This window comes from Chanodichthys erythropterus, chromosome 19 (genome assembly GCF_024489055.1).
Source record: "Chanodichthys erythropterus isolate Z2021 chromosome 19, ASM2448905v1, whole genome shotgun sequence".
NCBI classification, from domain to species: Eukaryota; Metazoa; Chordata; class Actinopteri; order Cypriniformes; family Xenocyprididae; genus Chanodichthys; species Chanodichthys erythropterus.
In genome coordinates this window covers 21,826,730-21,847,386 of record NC_090239.1, presented here as the reverse complement: position 1 = coordinate 21,847,386, position 20,657 = coordinate 21,826,730, and the positions used below count along the sequence as shown (strand labels likewise).

The following is a 20,657-nucleotide window of genomic DNA, read 5'->3' as shown; positions in this document are numbered from 1 at the left end:
CGCCCACACAAACATTCACTCACACACAACAAACACACGAGGGCGAGTAAATGAATCCATGAACCATGACAATATGATGATTTACTTGCTAGAGTTTTGAATCCATGTTTGCAGTGTTGAACTGCCTTAAGCAGCCTCTCCTCTCTGTTTCTCTCTCTGTCTTCTTTTTTTGTAAAGGCATTTTTAAAACAGCAAATTTGAAGTTATTTATATTAGATCAGATCGGGTACAATTATTTGATTAGATAAGAATTCTAAATCTCTTCCAAGAATGTGGATATTTTGTACAAGTTGTTAGGACTATTAAAAGACCAGGAACAAAACGAAAACAATAAGAGAATAATTCTGCATCATGAGAAATCACAAGCAGAATGTGGACTCGACACCTCAATGTGGAGATTGGAATAAAGGGGAGATTTTGCAGGGAGGTTGCACCCAGCCGCCAGCCAAGAAGCTCTCAGTTTACAACGAGTCACTTCCAAATCCATGTTTATTTGCCAGGATTCCACTTTGTTTCTGTGAATTGAAGCAATCCATTTGCTTTCTGTAATCTGTAAAAAGATAAAGAAAAGTGTATTCTCCTATTTCTTGTTGCATCTATTTGTACTGTCAATCACACATCTCTTTCCCATTTTAAATGTTTGTTCTCAAGCTGAACACTAACTCTGCCACTCAGTGGGTGTAACCGCAGTAACTTCCACATACTGTGAGGTCATGAGCAAATCTTTTATTCCAATCTATATCTATAGATTTCCCACCACAATCAGCACAAAAAAAAAACAAACAAAAAAACAGATGGTTTGGGTCAGGTTTTAGAATTGCTTCTTGCTACAATTACTTGATCCTAGAACTCTTAATTCATGGTTAACTCAGAATACCTTCTAAAACCTCCTTCACCCCTCTAACTTTCACCTCCTCTAATAGATGAGCCCACCAGTCCCAGTGTAGACCTGTGTGCTCGCCATGTACCAGCATCCTCCGTGGTATCCAGCAGCTTGTGCCAGGCATCTGCCCACACCACTAGCCCTGTCTGTCCAATCCTCATCTCCCCCCTTTCCAGCCTCCTCTACACAGACTGCAGTGAGTTGTCACTCCCTCCCCACCACCCCAAATCCAGCTCCATTCACAATGGCCTTGATTGTTCCTCTATCTGAGAACTTCATCTTAGTATGTTTTGTAGCATTTGGGCATAATTATGGTCTCTTGGTTTCATCATCTTGATCTGTTTCTTCTATCTACCAGGTGCCTGTCCAGTTGATCTCACTGTCCCACTGTTTCATTTTTTTCTGCCTCCCTCATTTATAACTGTCATGTAAACATCTCTGTCTTTCATCATGTTTCTTATTTGTATTTTTCTTTCCTCAGCATCGATCACACTTCCTGTAATCCCGTTGCTTCAGTTTAAATTTCTTACATAATTAATCTCCTTTAAATGTGTCTCTTTATTTGTCTACTGTCATAACATTCATATTTTTCACCCTCTATTTTACATCTGTCATTAACATAGACCCCAATTTTAACAACTATTAAGAACATTTTTTGCAAATATTACTAATGGTTGGTAAGTTTTTCTCATGTTCACAGCCTTCCAACTCGTATTTGTAATTATTTTTAATTTATTAAAAAACGTTTATGAAATTCATAAATTTATTCTTCAGTAATTTAACAATAAATAATCAGTCAAATCAATAATATGTCTATAATTACTATGATCTATTATGACTTTCATTATATTAAGAACAATGCATTTCATATTTTTATGTACGCATTTCCTTTTTACAAAATGATCACCCTAATAGCAAGTGGGTTATTAAATATTTTTCTGTCACTGTTTAAGGGGTCCTGAACTGCATTTGTTTTTGTTTTTTTTCATAGTGTTTCCAGAGGTGAACTTATAATGTTAGTATGATTTTTACATCAAAAATTGTCATAATTTAGAAAAACAAGGTTATTTTTTCTATCCTGATTGATTTTACTCCTCTAGTCTGAACGCTATGTTTGAATAGATATGTCTGCTGTGAGACTTCAGTGTAAACACAGACTGCTGTGATTGGCTGACATGTTTGCATATGAAATAAGTCTTACATGTGCAACTGGTGCTGCCAAGCATTTAGGGATTGAACCCCCATTGCAAAACCTTTACCACGTTTTTACTATTACTGTTGTCAAGATTAACTAATCATGAAAAGTGTTGATTAAAGAACTATATTTAGGTATACTTCCAACACATGAAAGCTTGCAGCTATGAGCATTGTAGGCAATGACAGACAGCTTGTTGATCATGTGATGACAGTGATCATGTCACTGGAACTTGGTTTCTGCACTCTAATAAATGCTTCCATCATTACTAACATTGCAAACAAGGTGTAAATACAGTTAGAGATTCAAGATGTCATTTCGTCTGTGCATTACTGGGTGCGGTCGTTCCCTGGTCCCTGCTGATGGGCATAATCGTGTTTGGGCATTCAACATGCTGAAGCAGCTTTTGTGGATAGTTCATGTACTCACTGCGGGAACATGACTATCACAGTGCTGAGATCGAGACTCTCGTTCCTTGGTTCTCAGGGAGCGGGGGTCCCCTCCCCTATGCCCCGTTCGGCCGTTTTTTCCGGATCCGGTCGGAATGATGGTTCGGCAACGTATGGGCAGGGTTATCTGAGGATCACGGTCAGGGCTTCCCTGCTGTGCTCCGCTCCATGGGCCCCTGTCCCCTCACCAGCACTGCAACCTGTCGTGCTGCCATCGGTTTCCGCTGGCCCCTCTACAGACTGTCCAGCCATTTCCTTTGGTGCACCTGCTGCAGATCAGATGTCGATCTCAGCATCGGAAGGTGAGCAGGAGTCCTCGGGAGATGAAGACTCGGCTGCGCTGCCTCCCTCTGGGACCGTAGCGTTGCCCGAGGCCGATCTCGAGTTGACGGCTGTTCTTTCCTGGGCGAGAGTGTCAGGCTCGTGTGGAACCCTCCACCCTGTCCCGGGCCCTCTTGGCTTGATGATTGGTACCTATTGCCTTTCTTCCCGGAAGTGCACGATGAGGTGACCAGATCTTGGCGGGCGCCGTATAGTGTTCGTGCGAGGTCTGGACCCTCGTCCGCCTTCACCTCCCTGGATGGCGGAGAGGCTAGGGGATATGCGAGGATCCCTCCAGTCGAGCAGTCTGTTGTGATGCAGCTGTGTCCAGCTGAGTCTGTGACTCAGCCTCAGCCCGCTCGTCGCCGAGGGCGCCCGCTCGCGTCGTCCTCTGCTCCTGCTAAGTTGGCAAAGCAGCAGCCTACACCAGCCAGACAGCAGGGTGCCAGTCGTGGATGTGGTGCCCAGCCCGTCTCAACCAAGCCAGGTGGTAAGCGGTCGAGGAAGTCATGACCCTGAGACAGGCTCTCCGGAGACCAGCGGTACCCACTTCCACACAAAAAGAGCAGTTTCCCAAACCTCCGCCTTGCTGCTTGCAGCCACCTCTCACTTCGCCAGCAGGTTGGCAGTGTGCTCTGCGGCGCACGGGGCGTGGCCTGCACCATCTCCCATATGCACTGCTACCCTGCAGAGTCTGACCACACTCCGGGCCGCTCCCATGCCGTCCAAGTCAGGTCCCCGTACTCTGCATCGCTGCCCCACACCGGGTACGTCTGTGGTGCCTTTGGTCCCACTGGCTCGGTGTCTGGAAGCATGGACAGCGCTTTCCAGCCCGTCCCACTGGCTCATTCGTACCATCAAACTCGGCTATGTGATTCAGTTCACCCGGCGTCCCCGGTTTTCAGGGGTGTCCTCTACACTCAGGTGTCACTGGACAACGCACCTGTTCTCTGGGCGGAGATTGCTGTCCTTCTGGCGAGGGATGCAATTGAGCCGGTCCCTCCAGCCGATATGAAGTCGGGGTTCTACAGCCCCTACTTCATTGTACCCAAAAAGGGCGGTGGGCTACGGCCAATCCTGGTTCTGCGTGTCTTGAACGGGTACGGGTAGGCTGCCGTTCAAGATGCTCACGCAGAAGCGCATTCTCAAATGCGTCCATCCCCAGGATTGGTTTGCAGCAATCGACCTGAAGGACACGTACTTTCATGTCTCGATTCTGCCTCGCCACAGACCCTTCCTACGGTTAGCATCTGAAGTCGCTTCGTGTCATTCATGTTCCAGGTGTGCTCAACCGTGCAGCCGATAAGCTCTCACGGCAGCCTTCACTTGCGGGCGAGTGGTGGCTCCATCCCCAGGCGGTCCAGCTGATCTGGCAGCACTTCGGCGAGGCCCAGATAGATCTGTTTGCCTCCTCAGAAACTGCCCACTGCCAGTGGTTCTATTCCCTGTCCGGTGGCACGCTCGGCACGGATGCCCTGGCACACAGCTGGCCCCGGTTCCTACACAAATATGTGTTCCCCCCAGTGAGCCTTCTCACACAGCTCCTAAGCAAGGTCAGGGAGGATGAGGAGCATAGTGGTTCCATACTGGCCCACTCGGACCTGGTTTTTGGACCTAATGCTCCTCACGACAGCCCATCCCTGGCCGATTCCTCTGAGGAAGGACCTCCTGACTCAGAGACAGGGCACCCTATGGCACCTGCGTCCTGACCTGTGGAACCTCCACGTGTGGTCCCTGGACGGGATGCGGAGGTTCTGAGTGATCTCCCGCGAGCAGTCGTAGACACCATCACTTCTGCTAGAGCTTCTTCCACGAGGAGCCTCTATGCATAGAAGTGGAACCTAGAGAGGACTGAGAGGACCCCCGATCATGCTCGGTCAGATCTGTGCTTTCCTTCCTGCAAGAGGGCTTGGGGTTTGGAGCGAAGGCTGTCTCCCTCCACCCTCAAGGTATATGTTGCCACTATCGCCGCACATCACCATGCAGTAGATGGAAAGTCCCTGGGGAAGCACGATCTGATTGTCAGGTTCCTGAGGGGGGTGAGGAGATTAAATCCTCCTCGCCCTCCCTCCATACCCTCTTGGGATCTGACCCTGGTTCTTACACCTCTCCGGGGTCATTCCTTCGAACCTTTGCAAACCTTTGCGAGTTAAAAGCACTGTCTCTTAAGACCGTCCTCCTGGTTGCGTTGGCTTCGCTTAAGAGGGTAGGGGATCTGCACGCATTTTCGGTTAACGAATCGTGCCTAGAATCCAGTGACTCTCACGTCATCCTGAGACCCCGGCCTGGATATGTGCCCAAGGTTCCTACCACTCCCTTCAGAGATCAGGTCGTGAACCTGCAAGCGCTGCCTTCGGAGGAGGCAGACCCAGCCCTAGCGTTGCTCTGTCCCGTCCACGCTCTGCGTGTGTACGTAAACAGAATACGAAGCCTCAGGACCTCAGATCAGCTCTTCGTCTGTTACGGAGGCCAGCATAAGGGAAAGGCTGTCTCCAAGCCGGTATCTTCCCGTGTACTTGCTTCCACCAGCCGGTAGACGTGTTGAACCCGCTCTAAGTGTCGGCTTGCAATGCCACTCCCACCCCCTGGGCCGGATACATGCATCCTTGACTCCAGTCGCGTTCCCCGCTTGGCGAAACCTGTCGAGTTCCTCCGCCTCCCCCTTCGGCTCGGACATTGCGGAGTGTCTGATGCCAGGCCAACATCCATCACTGATGTTGTCTGTTGGCTGGGTTCCATATGTTGCGATCCCTCTACGTGAGCGGTCCCATATGTGTAATTGTCCACGGTCTAAAACTCCCTATGGTGAGTCCGTGTCTTTTCATTAGCAGAGACAGCTCTGCTGTCACCTGTCAGATGAGTCTCTCCCTACTAGGTGGAGCCATCCAAGGGACTCCATATGAGCACTGCCCCCCGGGCCAGTCCATATGTGTATTATCCACGTAAATTCCTCCCCCACTTGGTAGGTTGTGGCCTCCGCAGCGTCCCCTACGGGTTCGCTTCCCCAGTGTAGTCTAGTTTACTTAGTGAGTATTCAGTAACAGCAGTAGACTCTCTCGGCGTAAGCTCGCCCCCTTCACCATCCCAATTGGTGCGACGGGTGGCTAGAGCTTGCGCTGGGCACTGGAAGGGGTTTCGTAACTGTGGCGCTTTATTTGGGATCCCAATTCATTGGTCACTACTGACGTACATTGAACGTGACCGACTGAAAGGGAACGTCTCGGTTACGTATGTAACCCCTTGTTTCCTGAAGGAGGGAATGGAGACGTATGTCCCATCACCACAGTTTCTGTACTCTCGCTGTTGTGCGGACACCAGTTGTCTCCTCAGCGAAAAACAGAGTGCGATTGCATCTGCTTCCTATTTATATACACCTGTCGGAGGCAGTGCGCATATGCAAATAGCGCATGCCAATTCCATTGGCTTGTTTTAGTTCACTCGAAGCTGATAGGGCTCTCTAGCGATATCCCAATTCATCAGTCACTACTGACAGACATCTCCGTAAATAGCAGACTATTTTCATGCTACTAAAATAAATAATATTAAGAAGATCTTTAGTCACTGGCTTGATTTACTGACGCATAAAAAGCTTTAAATGATTTTGAGACAAAAACATCTGACTGAACTTGAATCACAGATCAACAGATCAATCAACACATTGAATGCTGTTACATGTTGTGGCTGTTAGATCCATATCTTGTAGCAGAGTGTTTGCAAAGCCATGCACGATTGTGACTGATTTTCCAAAGAATCCGCAGTGAAATGTAGCAAATACAAACAAGTAATTCTCTGCTGAGACTTTCACATAGTTGAAAACAACCAATTCCTAGCATTAGGATCTTTTAGAAGTTGATGTTATTTTAATCCAGTCAGTGATCCTGTATCGATTTTCTCTTGTCACTATTCACAAACACGCCAGAGGGAAGTAGGTGTTCATTTTTCTCACAGAGGCGGTCTTTCACTGCACTATGACACAATAAATTAGCACATTTCACATCGAGTCGTTCACTGACCTTGGTTTCAATAAAAGCTTTTTGGTCTGACAAAGAAGTTTTCAGTTCTGAAATGTAAAGGATATTCTTATAGTATGATCATGATGACCTCAATTCATGAACCCTTTAAACTTCAAATACAACTTCATAGTGTGTACATTAAAGGGAGTGCAGACATTTGCCTTTCAAAATATTAAACATTATAATTTAAACAGTTTCTGGTGCTTTAAAACTGTTTTGTTAAACTTTTTAAAAGTATAATTTTTATTTTATTTTTGCCTTTAATGTCTAGCATATATTACATAGACAAAAAAGCATTGGGCGAGTTGTAGAATTATTAAATAATTGTGTGATTTATCAAACTAGTTCAGTTTGAATTCATCGTTTCATTTACTCATCCAACATAACCTTCTCTTTCTCTTTTTTGTGCATTACCTTCTCTTTTGTTTTTTTAATTACACTCTCTTTTTAATAGGCAATCTAAAAAACAGCCGTCGTTCCTCCTATTTGCTGGCCATTACCACGGAACGCTCCAAGTCATGCGACGAGGGTCTGAACACCTTCAAGGAGGAGAGCCGTGTTTTCTCGTGAGTGCGATGAGTATCAGGACAGCTAGAAGTATCATAACATTGTTCTCTGGAACAACAACTGCACAATGCACATAATATGGTGTTTGATGTCTCATCTCTTTACAAGAATACTCAGGCGCTTAAGCACATTCCCAATTTCTTCTAGAACTGAAGTTACATTATTTGTAGAGTTTTCATTTTGATTAAATTGAGAATCATTTGGGTGTACTTCAGTTCTAGTATATTTTTTACCAATCCCTAAGAATTATTGTCTGTTTTTTGTAAAAAAAAAATTATCATTTTTTTTTTTTACAGGAGACTACCAAAACGGGTTAAAAGCTTTTTCACAGATGGCGTGAGTTCTCCTCTCTATCCAACCTCAATTACAGTAATTACAGTAATTCTTCATCCATTAAGAGTCTTTTTGATAATGTATTGTTTTTTTTTTCCAGTCTCTAGAGAGCCTTCGAGCAGCAGAGGAAGCTCAGTCTAAACGTCACTCCACCTCTGAACTGGGGAACATCACTGTCACTGACATCAGGAAAGAAGGCTGGCTGCATTATAAACAGATTCTCACTGAGAAGGGAAAGGTCTGACACTAGTTCATACATCTGTCTAATTACTCATGAAATTACTTTTTAGATATTGCCAAGTATTTCTCTGGGCTAACCTGAGACCTCTGCTTTTTATCGTATCTAGAAAGTGGGTGGTGGCATGCGGCCTTGGAAACGAGTCTTCTCTGTGCTGCGCTCCCGCTCGCTTTTCCTCTACAAGGATAAACGGGAGGCAGTGCTTCACGCAGCCGAGGCAGGAGATCACGGCAATGGGCAAGGGGAAGACGAGGAGCCAATCAGCATTCAAGGCTGCTTGATTGACATTGCATACAGTGAGACAAAGCGTAAACACACCTTGCGACTGACGACTCAGGACTTCTGCGAGTACCTGCTGCAGGCGGAGGACAGGGATGACATGCTAAGCTGGATCAGAGTCATCAGAGAGAACAGCAAGACTGATAATGGGGTTTGTTGAGGGAAAAAAAGAAAAAAAAAAATCTTTAAAAGTACAGCAGATGGTAGCCAGCAATGTACTGTAAATTCACAGTAAATTATTTGACACCCTAACAGGAACTGGGCTTCTCCAGACAGGCACTCATCAATAAGAAGCTGAATGACTATAGGAAACAGAGGTGATTCTTTTGCCTACTTAATCATACTTATAGAATAGTGAGTGTGGTAGACTTATCTCTTTCGTTTTGCAGTCCAACAGGCAACAAGCTAGAAACTTCTGCTAGGATTCATCGGATGTTGCCACCTTTCTTTCTATCAAAAACTGAAAACTTGTCAAGTGTGAACCGAGCCCCAGGGAAAGGTGAACTATCTGAACCATGACAAATAGGCTTAGGCACTAAGCCCTGCTCCTTTACCCACTCTCTGGTCTGCCTATGTATCTTTCATATATGTGTCTCATCTCTTTCTCCAGCTCTAACAGATGAGAGTACTAAGGCACCATGGGGCATTAACATAATGAAAAAGGGAAAGAAAATGGGTCCAAAAGCTTTTGGCGTGAGGCTGGAGGACTGCCTGCCTGATTCCAATAATAAGGTCAGCAAGTGTTGTGAACTAGTGCTTGTTTCATTAACTACATTATGAGAAAAGACTTTAGGGTAGTGCTGGATGATATGGACAAATTTATCACAATATTCTTTTTCCATATCATACGATATTAATATTTATAACAATATTAATTTACCATTAATTGGTTAGGAAATGCTTTCCACATATTTATTAGACTTCAGAATAAATGTAAACAAGTAAACTTGTTTGTTCACAATTAAACTCCACAAAGTAAGCTACATTTTAATTTAGGACCCGATGAAATCCATTTTATTTCCCCCTAAATTCTGTTTTCTATTTTATTTTTTGGGTATTCTGTGTTTTATGATTTAATACATATTTATATAAACCTTAACAAAGTAATCAAGCTTTTGAATGTAATCAAATGAAAAATAACAAATAATTTAAAATAAAACATTGTATTTTTATTTATTTATTTTTTGTCAAATAAGATGCTACACAATAAAACATAAATTTAAAACATGGATAAAAATATATTGTTTGTATGATATTCCTTAGAAATATTATTATTATTTATAAGTACATTTTAGTATACAGTAGTGATATATCTGTCATAATTTATTGATTAAACTAAACTTTTATTTTGATGGTTTGTCATGAAGATCTTTCAATTTTAGTTTCAGTTTAAGTGTGTATTTGACGGTAGTTCTTCTCGATTTAAACTGTGAACTTAGCTTGTGAAGTGACTCTCAAAGCTGCTCAGAGACAGCAGACGCTGAAAACACCATGAGCATCACGTGTGTGAGTTTGCGCCATTCATTCACACAGGGAGATGCAGAAATCACTTGCAGTCATGTGAAAAGGTTAGGACACCCTTTTGTATTCCATGCTTTTCTGTATCAGGACATTACAAAAAATCATTTAGTGCTTGGCAGATCTTAAAATTTGGAAAATAAAAATCTGATGAACAAAACACATGACATATCACACCGTGTCATCATTTATTCAACAAAAATGAAGCCAAGATGGAAAAGATATGGGTGACAAAGTTAGGACACCATATGATTCAGTTGCTTGTGGATCCAATTTTAGCAGAAATAACTTGAAGTAATAATTTTCTTTATTAATTTATGGGTCTCTTACATCATTCTGGAGGAATTTGGCCCACTCTTCTTTACAATGTTGCTCCAGTTTATTGAGGTTTGATAGCATTTGTTAATGCACAGCTCTTGCCACATCATATCAGTCAGGATGAGGTCTGGACTTCGACTGGGCCATTGCAACACCTTGATTCTTTTCTTTTTCAGCCATTCTGTTGTAGATTTGCTGGTGATCTTCAGATCATTGTCCAGTTACATGACCCAATTTTGGCCAAGCTTTACATGTCGGACGGATGGTCTGACATTTGACTCTAAAAAAACGCTGATATACAGAGGAGTTCATAGTCGACTCAATGACTGTGAGGTGCCCAGGGCCCATAGCTACAAAACACTAGCCTGCTTGACTTTTGGTATGAGGTGTTTGTGCTAATATGCTGTTTTTGGTTTTCACCAAACTTGGCAATGTGCATTATGGCTAAACATCTCCACTTTGGTCTTGTCTATCCAAAGGACATTGTTCCAGAAGTCTTATTGTTTGTTCAGAAGCAACTTTGCAAACCTAAGCCATGCTGCCATGTTTTTTTTTTTTGTTTTGTTTTTTAGAGAGAAGAGACTTTCTCCTGGAAACCCTTCCAAACATTCCATACTTGACCCATCTTTTTCTAATTGTATTCTCTTGAACTTTATCATTTAACATGTTAACTGAGGCCTGTAGAGTCTGAGGTATAGCTCTTGGTCTGTCTGCAATTTCTCTAAGCATTACACGGTTTGATCTTGGGGTGAATATACTGGGACGTCCACTCATGGTAAGACTGGTGTCTGTTTTGAATATTTTCTCACTATAGAATAATGGACTTCAAATTGTTTTGTAATGGCCTTGTAACTGTTTCCAGATTGCTGGCAGCAACAATTACTTCTCTATGATCATTGCTGATGTCTTTCCTCCTTGGCATTGTTAACACATGGCTCCAGATGCTCAAACTGCCAGAACTTCAGCTTTTATAGAGTTTATCACACTTGGTAATGATCAGTCAATCAAAGACATTTGATTAGTAGTGTCTGACTGTTACTTACCCTTCTAAATATGTTAACAGTAAGGGTGTCCTAACATTGTAGGTTTTCCATTTTGGCCTTTGTTAAATAAATAATGACACGGTGTGATATGTCATGTGTTGTTATTCATCTGAGTTTTTATTTTCCAAATTTTAAGACCTGCCAAGGACCAGATGATTTTTTTATTATTCCCTGATATAGAAAACCATGGAATTCAATAGGATGTCCTAGCTTCTTCACATGACTGTGTTAGCCTTTATTTCTGCTGTAGGCTGTGTTAGATTAATCCATATCGAATAAAAATTTCCAGAGCTTATCATTGTTATTGATGTAAATTTTATTGTGATCTTGATATGTTATTATTTATCACCCAGCCCTACTTCGGGGCTTTACACGTTTTTTTGTGAAACACTTCCATCTCTCAAAACCCAAAGCTAAGGCTAAAAAAAGCTGTGGTGCAGCAGTTGAGCTTGTCCACCTGACATGGTGCTTATGTGGGTGCCCTGGTTCGAGTCTGGCCTGCCACATGCCTTAATCCTATTTTCCCTTTTTCTGACAAATAATTTTCTATATTAAGACTCAAAATAAAACAAGTAAGATTTAAAAGATAATGGTTAGGTATTGGTACAAGTTGCCTTATCAAAACTATATTTTGAGGAAAAAATTGAGCCAAAATTCTATTTTTTTGGAAGATATCGCTGAACTCATATTTGATCATAGCAAAGGTACATTTCTTACTGAAGTTAATTTTTTATCTCAGCTTTTAGTGTTTATAATCATAGCAGATTTGTCTTGTTTTCAATCATCTCCAATCTGTTATTTATCAGTTTAGATATTTCTTAAATACTTACCTATCTAGCAGAAGACACTAGCATGGTTTGAATCCCAGTTGTGCAGGAGGGGCACATTATAACACTGGATTTTATTGAGAAACAATGAGAAAACAGGTGAATAAAGAGAGCCAATGTTCAGAAATGATTATTTCAAGAAGTTTAAAACATTCTGTCTCTTTGTGTCCTGTTTAGGGGTGTGTTGTGTTCAGCTCTGTGTCTAATTGGGGGATTGGGCTAGTTTTGGCCATGATTGGGTGGGTTTTGAATAGCAATTTGACTGTTTTTTTTACGCAACCCTGGCTACCACAAGAATGGAAGTTCAAACACAAAGTTCTAAAGATGGCTGCTCACTTGTTTCGCATAAGGCCTGAAGCAGACTAATATACTTACGCATAGCTGAAGCGAATTGATTTAGTCTTGATCTGCCCCAATGGCTCTCAGTTATAATGTGCTGCAGTTCCCCTTTCCACCACAGATTTACATTAGAAAATTGTCTAGAGCACCCTCTGCCCCGTTTAGTATCACAATACATGTCTGCTGAAGCCACAAGTTAAATTAATATCCTGCTCACTTTACAACTTAAAATAGTCTAGAAAATCTGAAAACTATTTGTTACAGAATTCTGTACACATTTACAATTTATTATCAATTCAGTTTATATAGAGGTCTATGTTTTAGATAAATATTTTGGTGGGGCACTACCCCACCTGCCCTTACAGACAAGCCACGACTGGATAGATATACATCTCTTTAGTGGCTTGTACTGTTACTTAATGTGCTTTTGGATTGTTCTGCTGATAAAACACAGCAAAAATATCTTTCCAAGAAATTTCAGTAGAAAAAAAAAAAAAACCTCCAGACAACATGAGCTGTGGAAAATTATAAGTGATAGGAGCTCTATACAGCTTTTTACAGCAGATGCCATTAAAAACACGGCAAGTCTATCACAGCCTCGCTTTCATACCTGTCATAGTGCTGCTCTAAAGAAGGTTTATGGGGCATGTTGTCACATTTCACATCTATTCTTTAAAGGGAAAATAAAGAAAAAAGTATACACTGTCATAATAAAACAAGACCACATATTTGTACTAGATGTGTGAAATGAATGTGTAAAAAAAACTTCAGTCTAAACCCCGAGTGGATTTACACAAACTAAAAAAATCAGAAAGTGTTAGGTTGTGCCTTGCTCTGCCCTAGTGATCTTTTATTATTTGCTTGTTTGTGTAGTTTGTCCCACAGATTGTGGTTACATGCTGTCGTCTGGTGGAAGAAATGGGTTTGGAATATATTGGTATCTACAGAGTGCCAGGGAACAATGCCATGGTGTCTTCTCTTCAGGATCAGCTCAACAAGGGCATGGATATAGACACTGCCGAGGAGGTGAGGTGGGAGCATGACAAAGACAGACAGAGAATCTTCAGGGATAAATCAGAACAGTAATCACACTGTTTGTTTACAGAGATGGCAAGACCTGAATGTCATCAGCAGTCTTCTGAAGTCCTTCCTCAGGAAGCTTCCAGAACCTCTTTTTACAGATGGTATATTCAGCTCAACTTCCTCTTAAATTCATTCACATAAAGCCTTTGCATGAGCGTCAGAGTGAAGTGGGTGTTGCATACATTTAAAAACACAGCTCACTGCTGCCCTCTACCTGCAGATAAATATAATGATTTCATTGATGCCAACCGTTTAAAGGATGCAGGGGACCGCTTAAAGACCATGAGGAAACTTGTATGTATCATCAGTTTATTAATTCAGTTTCAGCAAATTTGTATTTGCAATTGCTTGCCAAAGTTTTGTGATGTCCTTGGTTATGTTTCTCTTTTAGATACGTGACCTGCCGGATCACTATTACCACACACTGAAGTTTCTAATTAGCCACCTGAAAACAGTTGCGGACCATTCAGAGAAGAATAAGGTTCATGCTGTACTAGACATACTTCTACAATACCAAAAACAAACAAACAAACAAACAAACAAACAAATAACTAAATGAGTGTTTCTTCAACTCTTTTGGCCATGGGGACTTTTAGACAATACGTTTTCTGAAAACACACTTTTTACACAAACTGTCCAGCAGTGTATATACATACACTACCGTTCAAAATTTGGAAGTTTTGTAACACTTTATGGTAACACTTTATTTTACAGTGTCATTGCTACACAAGTTGCAGATAGTTATTGTATTAAGTATAAATTATGCATAATCACATGCAATTAACCCTAAACCAAACCCCATCCTTACCCTAACCCTATAATAAGTACATGTAGTTAATTATTATTACCCAATATTTAAATGTATAATTACACTGTAACACTGACACCTTAAAATATATACCTTACTACAGTATAACTACAAAATATAGCGATTCTGGGGCAAGCCTTGAAGGGGCAGGCAGCAACAGCAGTGCAGAGCCAGAAGAGCAAAAACAGCAGAAATAGATTGTACATGAAAAACAGTTACTGAAGGTTCAAAGTACTCAAAGGGAAAGAGGTTCAGATGAGAATGAACAGAGAATGAACAAAAAACATTTCTAATTCTAAGAGGAAGAAAGACTAGTACAATGCTTACCCAGATAATAAAGGAATCAAGGTGACACAACATTATACACACTTTTATAAAGTTCTACCAAGCAGGAATTTGAACCTACAATCTTTAGGTTACATGATTGTTGCTTATTACCGTCCACCACTCTGAAGGCTCGCTTTCACTCAGTTGCCATGGTTCAGTTATGTTTAATTAGTTCACATTAACTCATTCTCGGAAAGACACAACACCTGGAAGAGAATAAACTTTTGCGCCATTTCGTGCCACAGTACTTTTTGTGGTCTGGGCATGCCACATTCAATTACTTAGCATTTGATTATTTAGCATAAACGATTAACATGCTAAGCTAAATTAACTGCTAATGTATCTTATAACCTGATTGCTAAAAAGCCACATTGAAACAAATTGCAACTGGTTAGCATGCTAACCAATTAGTGGGACATTTTAGCAAACATTTGTCAAACGCCTTAAAGTCAGTTATTGATGAGCTGTTTGGCATCAGTGACACAGGGTTATATGAAGTTTAGACATCCGTCAGTTTTCTGTTGTCTTGCATACATGTAGCTTTATTTGTTTATTTGTTTTTCTTGTTGTTAGTACAGCCATGCACAAATTAATTCATAATTCCTAGGGTTTCTGCATTTACATTTTATAAAGCAAATTTGGAGTTGGCATGTCAGTGTCACATTATTATTCAAATTGCCTTCAAATTACTGACAATGGCAATGTTTATTTGCTTTATTATAGCAAACGTCTTCTTTAAAAGAATAAAAGGTAATTTATGAAGTAGGCTATTATGCTGTGTAATATTTGGGGGAGCAGCATGCATTTTGACGAGAAAATTACATTCAAGTGTCATACAATGATTATATATCAACTTGTGAGTGTAAGGCACAGGTTAACATGAGGCCAGCCCTACCCATAATGAAATAAAGACTTTTGAATGGTTTGTACATCAATAAGCCCACACATTCTGTTGCTATGTGATAGTTCATCGTGATAAGACACTTTAACAATAAGTTGATTTTGTTGCTTTTTTGACACAGTTCGAGTCTCTGACAAGTATGACTTAATTGGCGTTTTTGTTAAACAAACATTTGTTTGTAATGAAATCCCTTATTTTTTCATCTTAAGTTTAGTTTAGTTTATTGATTTATAAAGCACATTTCAAAACAACAGAGGGTGCAACAAGTGCTGTACAGGAAAATTAAAACAGAATTAACACACTGCATCAAAACCTTGAGGATAAACGAAAAATGTACACCCTCAATTAAAACATAATGAATACAAATAAATTTTTAAAGAGGATTTAAAAGTAGAAACAGAAGAGGAAGATCTAATATTAAGAGGGAGACTGTTCCATAGTAGAGGAGCAGCTGTACTGGACGAGAAGATCACTGAGGAGCAAGTCCATGCAAAGCTTAAAAAACAAAAGCTAAATTTTAATATCAATCCGGGACTTAACTGGTAGCCAGTGGACAGAGGCAAGCACAGGAGTAATGTGTTGACGCTTTTTAGTGCCAGTCAGTAGCCTGGCTGCTGCAATTTGGACCATTTGCAGTCGATTGATAGCGAATTGGGCAAACCCAGGTATAGAAAATTACAGTAGTCCAACTTTGAAGTAATAAATGCATGAATAACAGTTTCAAGATCGTTCTTAGAGAGCATTGTCTTCATTTTAGCAATAGATCTTAGCTGAAAGAAACTGCTCTTTACAACAGCGCTAATCTGCTTATCAAAACTCAGGTTGTAATCAAAAATGACACCAAGATTTTTGACACAGTCATGAACATTTAAAGAAAGAGAACCAAGCTGATTGACTATGTCAGTGGTCATATCGATGGGGCAAAGGTAATAATTTCAGTTTTATCTTTGTTTAGCTGTAAGAAGAATCTTTACAATAATGCCAGCATCATATAGTGCAAATGTTTAATTGTAATAGACATATTGCACAGGCTTTGACAAACGACTCAGTCTGTTTATTCAACAGTATATAATACTTCATATACGGTCTCTTAACTTATTAGAATGCCAGACAGCAACTTTTCGGCATTGGACCAAGCAAAATCAGCCGTAATCAATACAAAAAGGAAATATTGAGCGCCTAACCAATAGTTTGTTTTCCCCTACGGCATAAATGGATATGACATTTCCTTGGGCGTTTCCAGTAAACTGAGTCCATAAAAGTTTAACCATCTATGACCACTTCTGCTTCTGAGAAACATGGAAATGTGAAAAGGGACTATTATTCCGAGGCAAGAGCTGTAAAGGCTCCCCCCTTTTCTAGAAAGCAGGGTGGGAATAGCAGCTCATTTACATTTAAAGGTACATGCACAAAAACACCATGTTTCTCCTTCCACTAAATGGGCAATTACAACATGGTATAATAAATGATCTGTGGGGTATTTTGAGCTGAAACTTCAGAGATACATTCTGGGGACACCTGAGACTTATGTTACAGCTTGTAAAAAGGGGCATAATAGGCCCCCTTTAAAGTTTCAAGATCTTTATATAACTAAAAACAAGAAAGATAAAATCCGTTCATTTTTTATAACAATCAATCCCTGAAACATAAAAGTGCCTAAAGTTGAAGAAATACCCATTTATTCTGGAGTAATTTCTGATAAAAAAATGACCCTAAAAATGACTCTTTGCTCTCTAGATGGAGCCTAGAAATCTGGCCCTGGTGTTTGGCCCCACTCTGGTGCGAACCTCAGAGGACAACATGACTGACATGGTCACTCACATGCCAGACCGCTACAAGATTACAGAGACTCTAATTTTGCATGTATGTCCTATTTAGATTGCTTTCCTTTTCGGTATCCTAAAGATTAAAGAAATGCAATCAACTTTTTTGCTTTTTTGTACTCAACTGTGCTATTAATGAGATGCCATGAATATGAACTAAAATGTGCTTTTAACATACTGTGCCTCTATTAAGAAAATGTATTTAGTATGTTAAAAGCACATTTTAGTTTATATTCATGGTGTCTCAAAATAGCACAGTTGAGTACACTTAGATGTTCTTAAGATTATCTTAAGAAGTACTAAAGAAGAATTTTTAGTATATTAAGTACAAAATTAGTGCGCAAAAATAGAGCACTTTGAGTACATTATGGAAGTTTTTCACCTGGGGTTGATTGATCTGAACTTGTAACCCTCTGGAGTCTGAGGCTGATTTGGGGCCTGGAGAAGTTTTGACATGCCCTGACATTTGTGCTTTTTTCAGTTGTTCATAAACATATTAATGGAAAAAGTGTAATTACACTGTATTCAGCACAAACTATGCTACAATAATATGTGAGGAACATGTATGTACATGTTTGTGTTTTTGAAGGAATAACATTTATGCGTGGTTGTTGAAAAAACAAAAAACTTAAGTCACTGAAATAAGGCCAAAAAAAGTATAGTAAATCTGTGTTCACAAGACTTTAGGGTATTGGAGGTTGTAAACTAGAGTTTTTGCTTCAAAATTATGTAAAAATTATGCTGCTTACTCCTTCATATAAAACAATATATTGATTTAGTTTTTGTAAGACACTTTTTGCCAAGAAACACAGTATGCGAGGAGGCGTGAATCACCACTGAAAATGGGCCATTCTCACCTGAGAAGACAAAAGAATTGGATAGTAATGAGCTGAAATGACTTGCATATTAATGAGGCCTTTCAGTCAGGTAGGCTGTGAAAAAAACCTGTGATGTCTCAAGCTCATTATAAATATAAGAAACATACAGAAAAATATTATTACAATATAAAGTAATGGTTTTATATTATACTTTAAAATATAATGTATTTCTGTGATGCAAAGAGTCTGAATATAGGCTTTTAGTTTAAAAGCATGCACATTTGGAGAAATATTGGATTCTCATATGCTTATGTCAATTTTCTATATAGAGGAGTTATTTTTATTTAATATTCACTGTCATTGCTATGAGCGCTGGTGTTTTCAATTCATCCTTGAAGTTGGAGGGCGCTCTGTGCATTTTATTCCACAAATTCATCTACAAGAAGAAGAGGCTATTCCATGAATGGAGTTTCCAATACATACAGCAGCAGGAGGGCGCTAAAGAAACAAAAACTCATCTAAAATTCATCTATAGAAGAAAACAAACAGGAACTAACTGTACGTCTTCTAGAGATCGCTAACCATGACTTTTACATCCAGATAAACACTTTTCAAGACAATAAATACACGATTGAGATGATGAATGCATGTATTGCCTCTGAATTTGCGTCTGAATAGCGCTGGCTCCGTGGGCTGACATCTTAACGTTTTTTTAGACATAAGTGTAATTTTTTTGTCATTAGTATTCACTAAGTTACAGTCAATTTTCTGAGAACTATCAGATTGGACTTCGTTCAGAGGGAGACGAGAGATCACGCATCATGTTAGTTTTCTTTATTTTACAAAAAGCACAACATTCTGTTTTTACTCTGAGTGTACACAAATAAAAGAAGATATTCCACAGATTAAAATGGTGTATAACTCTTAATTGTATGTGCAACATTGACGGAGTATTTTGAGTCTCTTTCACACTGATAAGAAAAAAACCACGGTGGTATCGCCGGCGATACCGTCAGACCTCCGTCAAACCTTTAACATTGCCTCAATGTTAGCAGAGTTAACATAAGATATCCTGTCATTAAGTACTCTTTATTTGTTGCAGCATACGTGGTTCTTCAGTGATAAGCAGGATAAGGATGAGAAGGTACAGTCTTTTTTAACCATTTTAAATATTTATTCTTTTTAATAAGGGATTTCACCCTTGAGATTACCCCCAAGCAGAGTTTATGACAGTCTTTGGTCTCTATCTCATCATCAGTTTAATGGGTTAAAATTATAGTTTTGGGGCAAACAAAAAATAGTTACTTTAATGCAGTTTAGTGGTCAATCATTCTATATTAGCTGATTAAAGGTGCTCTAAGTGATGTCACACGTTTTTAGGCCAAAACATTTTGTCACATTCAGCAAACATCTCCTCACTATCCGCTAGCTGCCTGTCCCCTGAACACACTGTAAAAAAACGCGGTCTCTGTAGTCGCCACAAGCTCCAAAAACAGCAACAAAAACAACCTGGTGCAGTCCGGATCATGAAACATAATAAACATGCTCCAGCTAATAACAGACAAGAATGATTTTAAATGCGCGTTCATGACTGTTTCAGGAAGCACGGCGGGGAGGGGGAGGAGAAGGAGGAGGGAGGGTCTAGCTAGCCTCTGTTTTGTTTGACAACACTTTGAATGTCAACAGGAAGTTACTCCACCCAAGATCGCTTAGAGCACCTTTAAAGTGGTCAGGGTGGATAGGGCACTTCAAAACTCAAATATCAGCCAACATCCATCTGTTGATGTTTCTTCTACAGACACCAGAGGACCAGCAGAACTTACACCCTGTTCCAAATATCGATCACCTCCTGTCTAACATTGGTAGGACAGTGCTGCTCGGAGACTCCTCAGGTGAGAGACACTGACATGAGATGAGCTTGTTCGCAGATGTGTATGTTTACCTGTAAAGAAACAAGTTCATGAAATCCTCCTTCTCATTTGGTATTCTTTTCTATCTGGGAGATGGTTTTCATTGTGATCTCTTCGCTTTAAAAAAAAAAAAAAAAAAAACTACACCTGTTATCTCTATCTCTCTTTCTATTCATATCCCCTTCTTCCACATCTCTCTCTCTCTCTCTCTATTTGGATACTTTCTGCATCATTCTGCTAGCTGAGCCAATGGATCAAAGTTTGCGGTAGGCACTTTATTTTAGGGTTCAATTCTCACTTTTAACTAGTTGCTTATTAGCTTGCAAATTGCTAGTATATTGCTTGTTTATTAGTACTTATAAAGCCTTAATCCTACCCAATACCTAAATTTAAATGCTACAAAAACTATTTTTATTATTGTTACTAACTATTATCAGGCAGTAAATTAGGAGTTGAAGCAAAAGTTGTAGTTAATAGTGAATACGTGTTCCCTATACTAAAGTGTTACCATTTTTTTATTTTTTTTTTTAAAAACAGGTTATTTTACCGTCTGCTGCAGCTTATGACAAAATGTTTTTATATTCTGATATTCAATTCTTTAATCTTGTACTTGTTTGACCAAACTAAGAAACAACTATTCTTTCATTAGTGCTCAATTTTATTT

At 40.1% G+C, this 20,657-nt stretch overlaps 1 protein-coding gene across 1 annotated transcript in view; it reads left to right on the top strand.

Annotated features, from left to right (window-relative positions):
* Positions 1–20,657, top strand: part of arhgap23b (Rho GTPase activating protein 23b) — a 100,949-nt gene that overhangs the window by 57,994 nt on the left and 22,298 nt on the right. Inside the window, exons 7-21 of the mRNA XM_067369069.1 lie at positions 924–1,079; positions 7,316–7,427; positions 7,725–7,764; positions 7,862–7,999; positions 8,109–8,429; positions 8,534–8,595; positions 8,668–8,777; positions 8,889–9,010; positions 13,197–13,349; positions 13,429–13,507; positions 13,627–13,700; positions 13,798–13,887; positions 17,180–17,305; positions 19,186–19,227; positions 19,882–19,975. Of these exons, the coding sequence (XP_067225170.1) occupies positions 924–1,079; positions 7,316–7,427; positions 7,725–7,764; positions 7,862–7,999; positions 8,109–8,429; positions 8,534–8,595; positions 8,668–8,777; positions 8,889–9,010; positions 13,197–13,349; positions 13,429–13,507; positions 13,627–13,700; positions 13,798–13,887; positions 17,180–17,305; positions 19,186–19,227; positions 19,882–19,975 (1,719 nt within the window). The remainder of the gene's footprint in view (positions 1–923; positions 1,080–7,315; positions 7,428–7,724; positions 7,765–7,861; positions 8,000–8,108; positions 8,430–8,533; positions 8,596–8,667; positions 8,778–8,888; positions 9,011–13,196; positions 13,350–13,428; positions 13,508–13,626; positions 13,701–13,797; positions 13,888–17,179; positions 17,306–19,185; positions 19,228–19,881; positions 19,976–20,657) is intronic.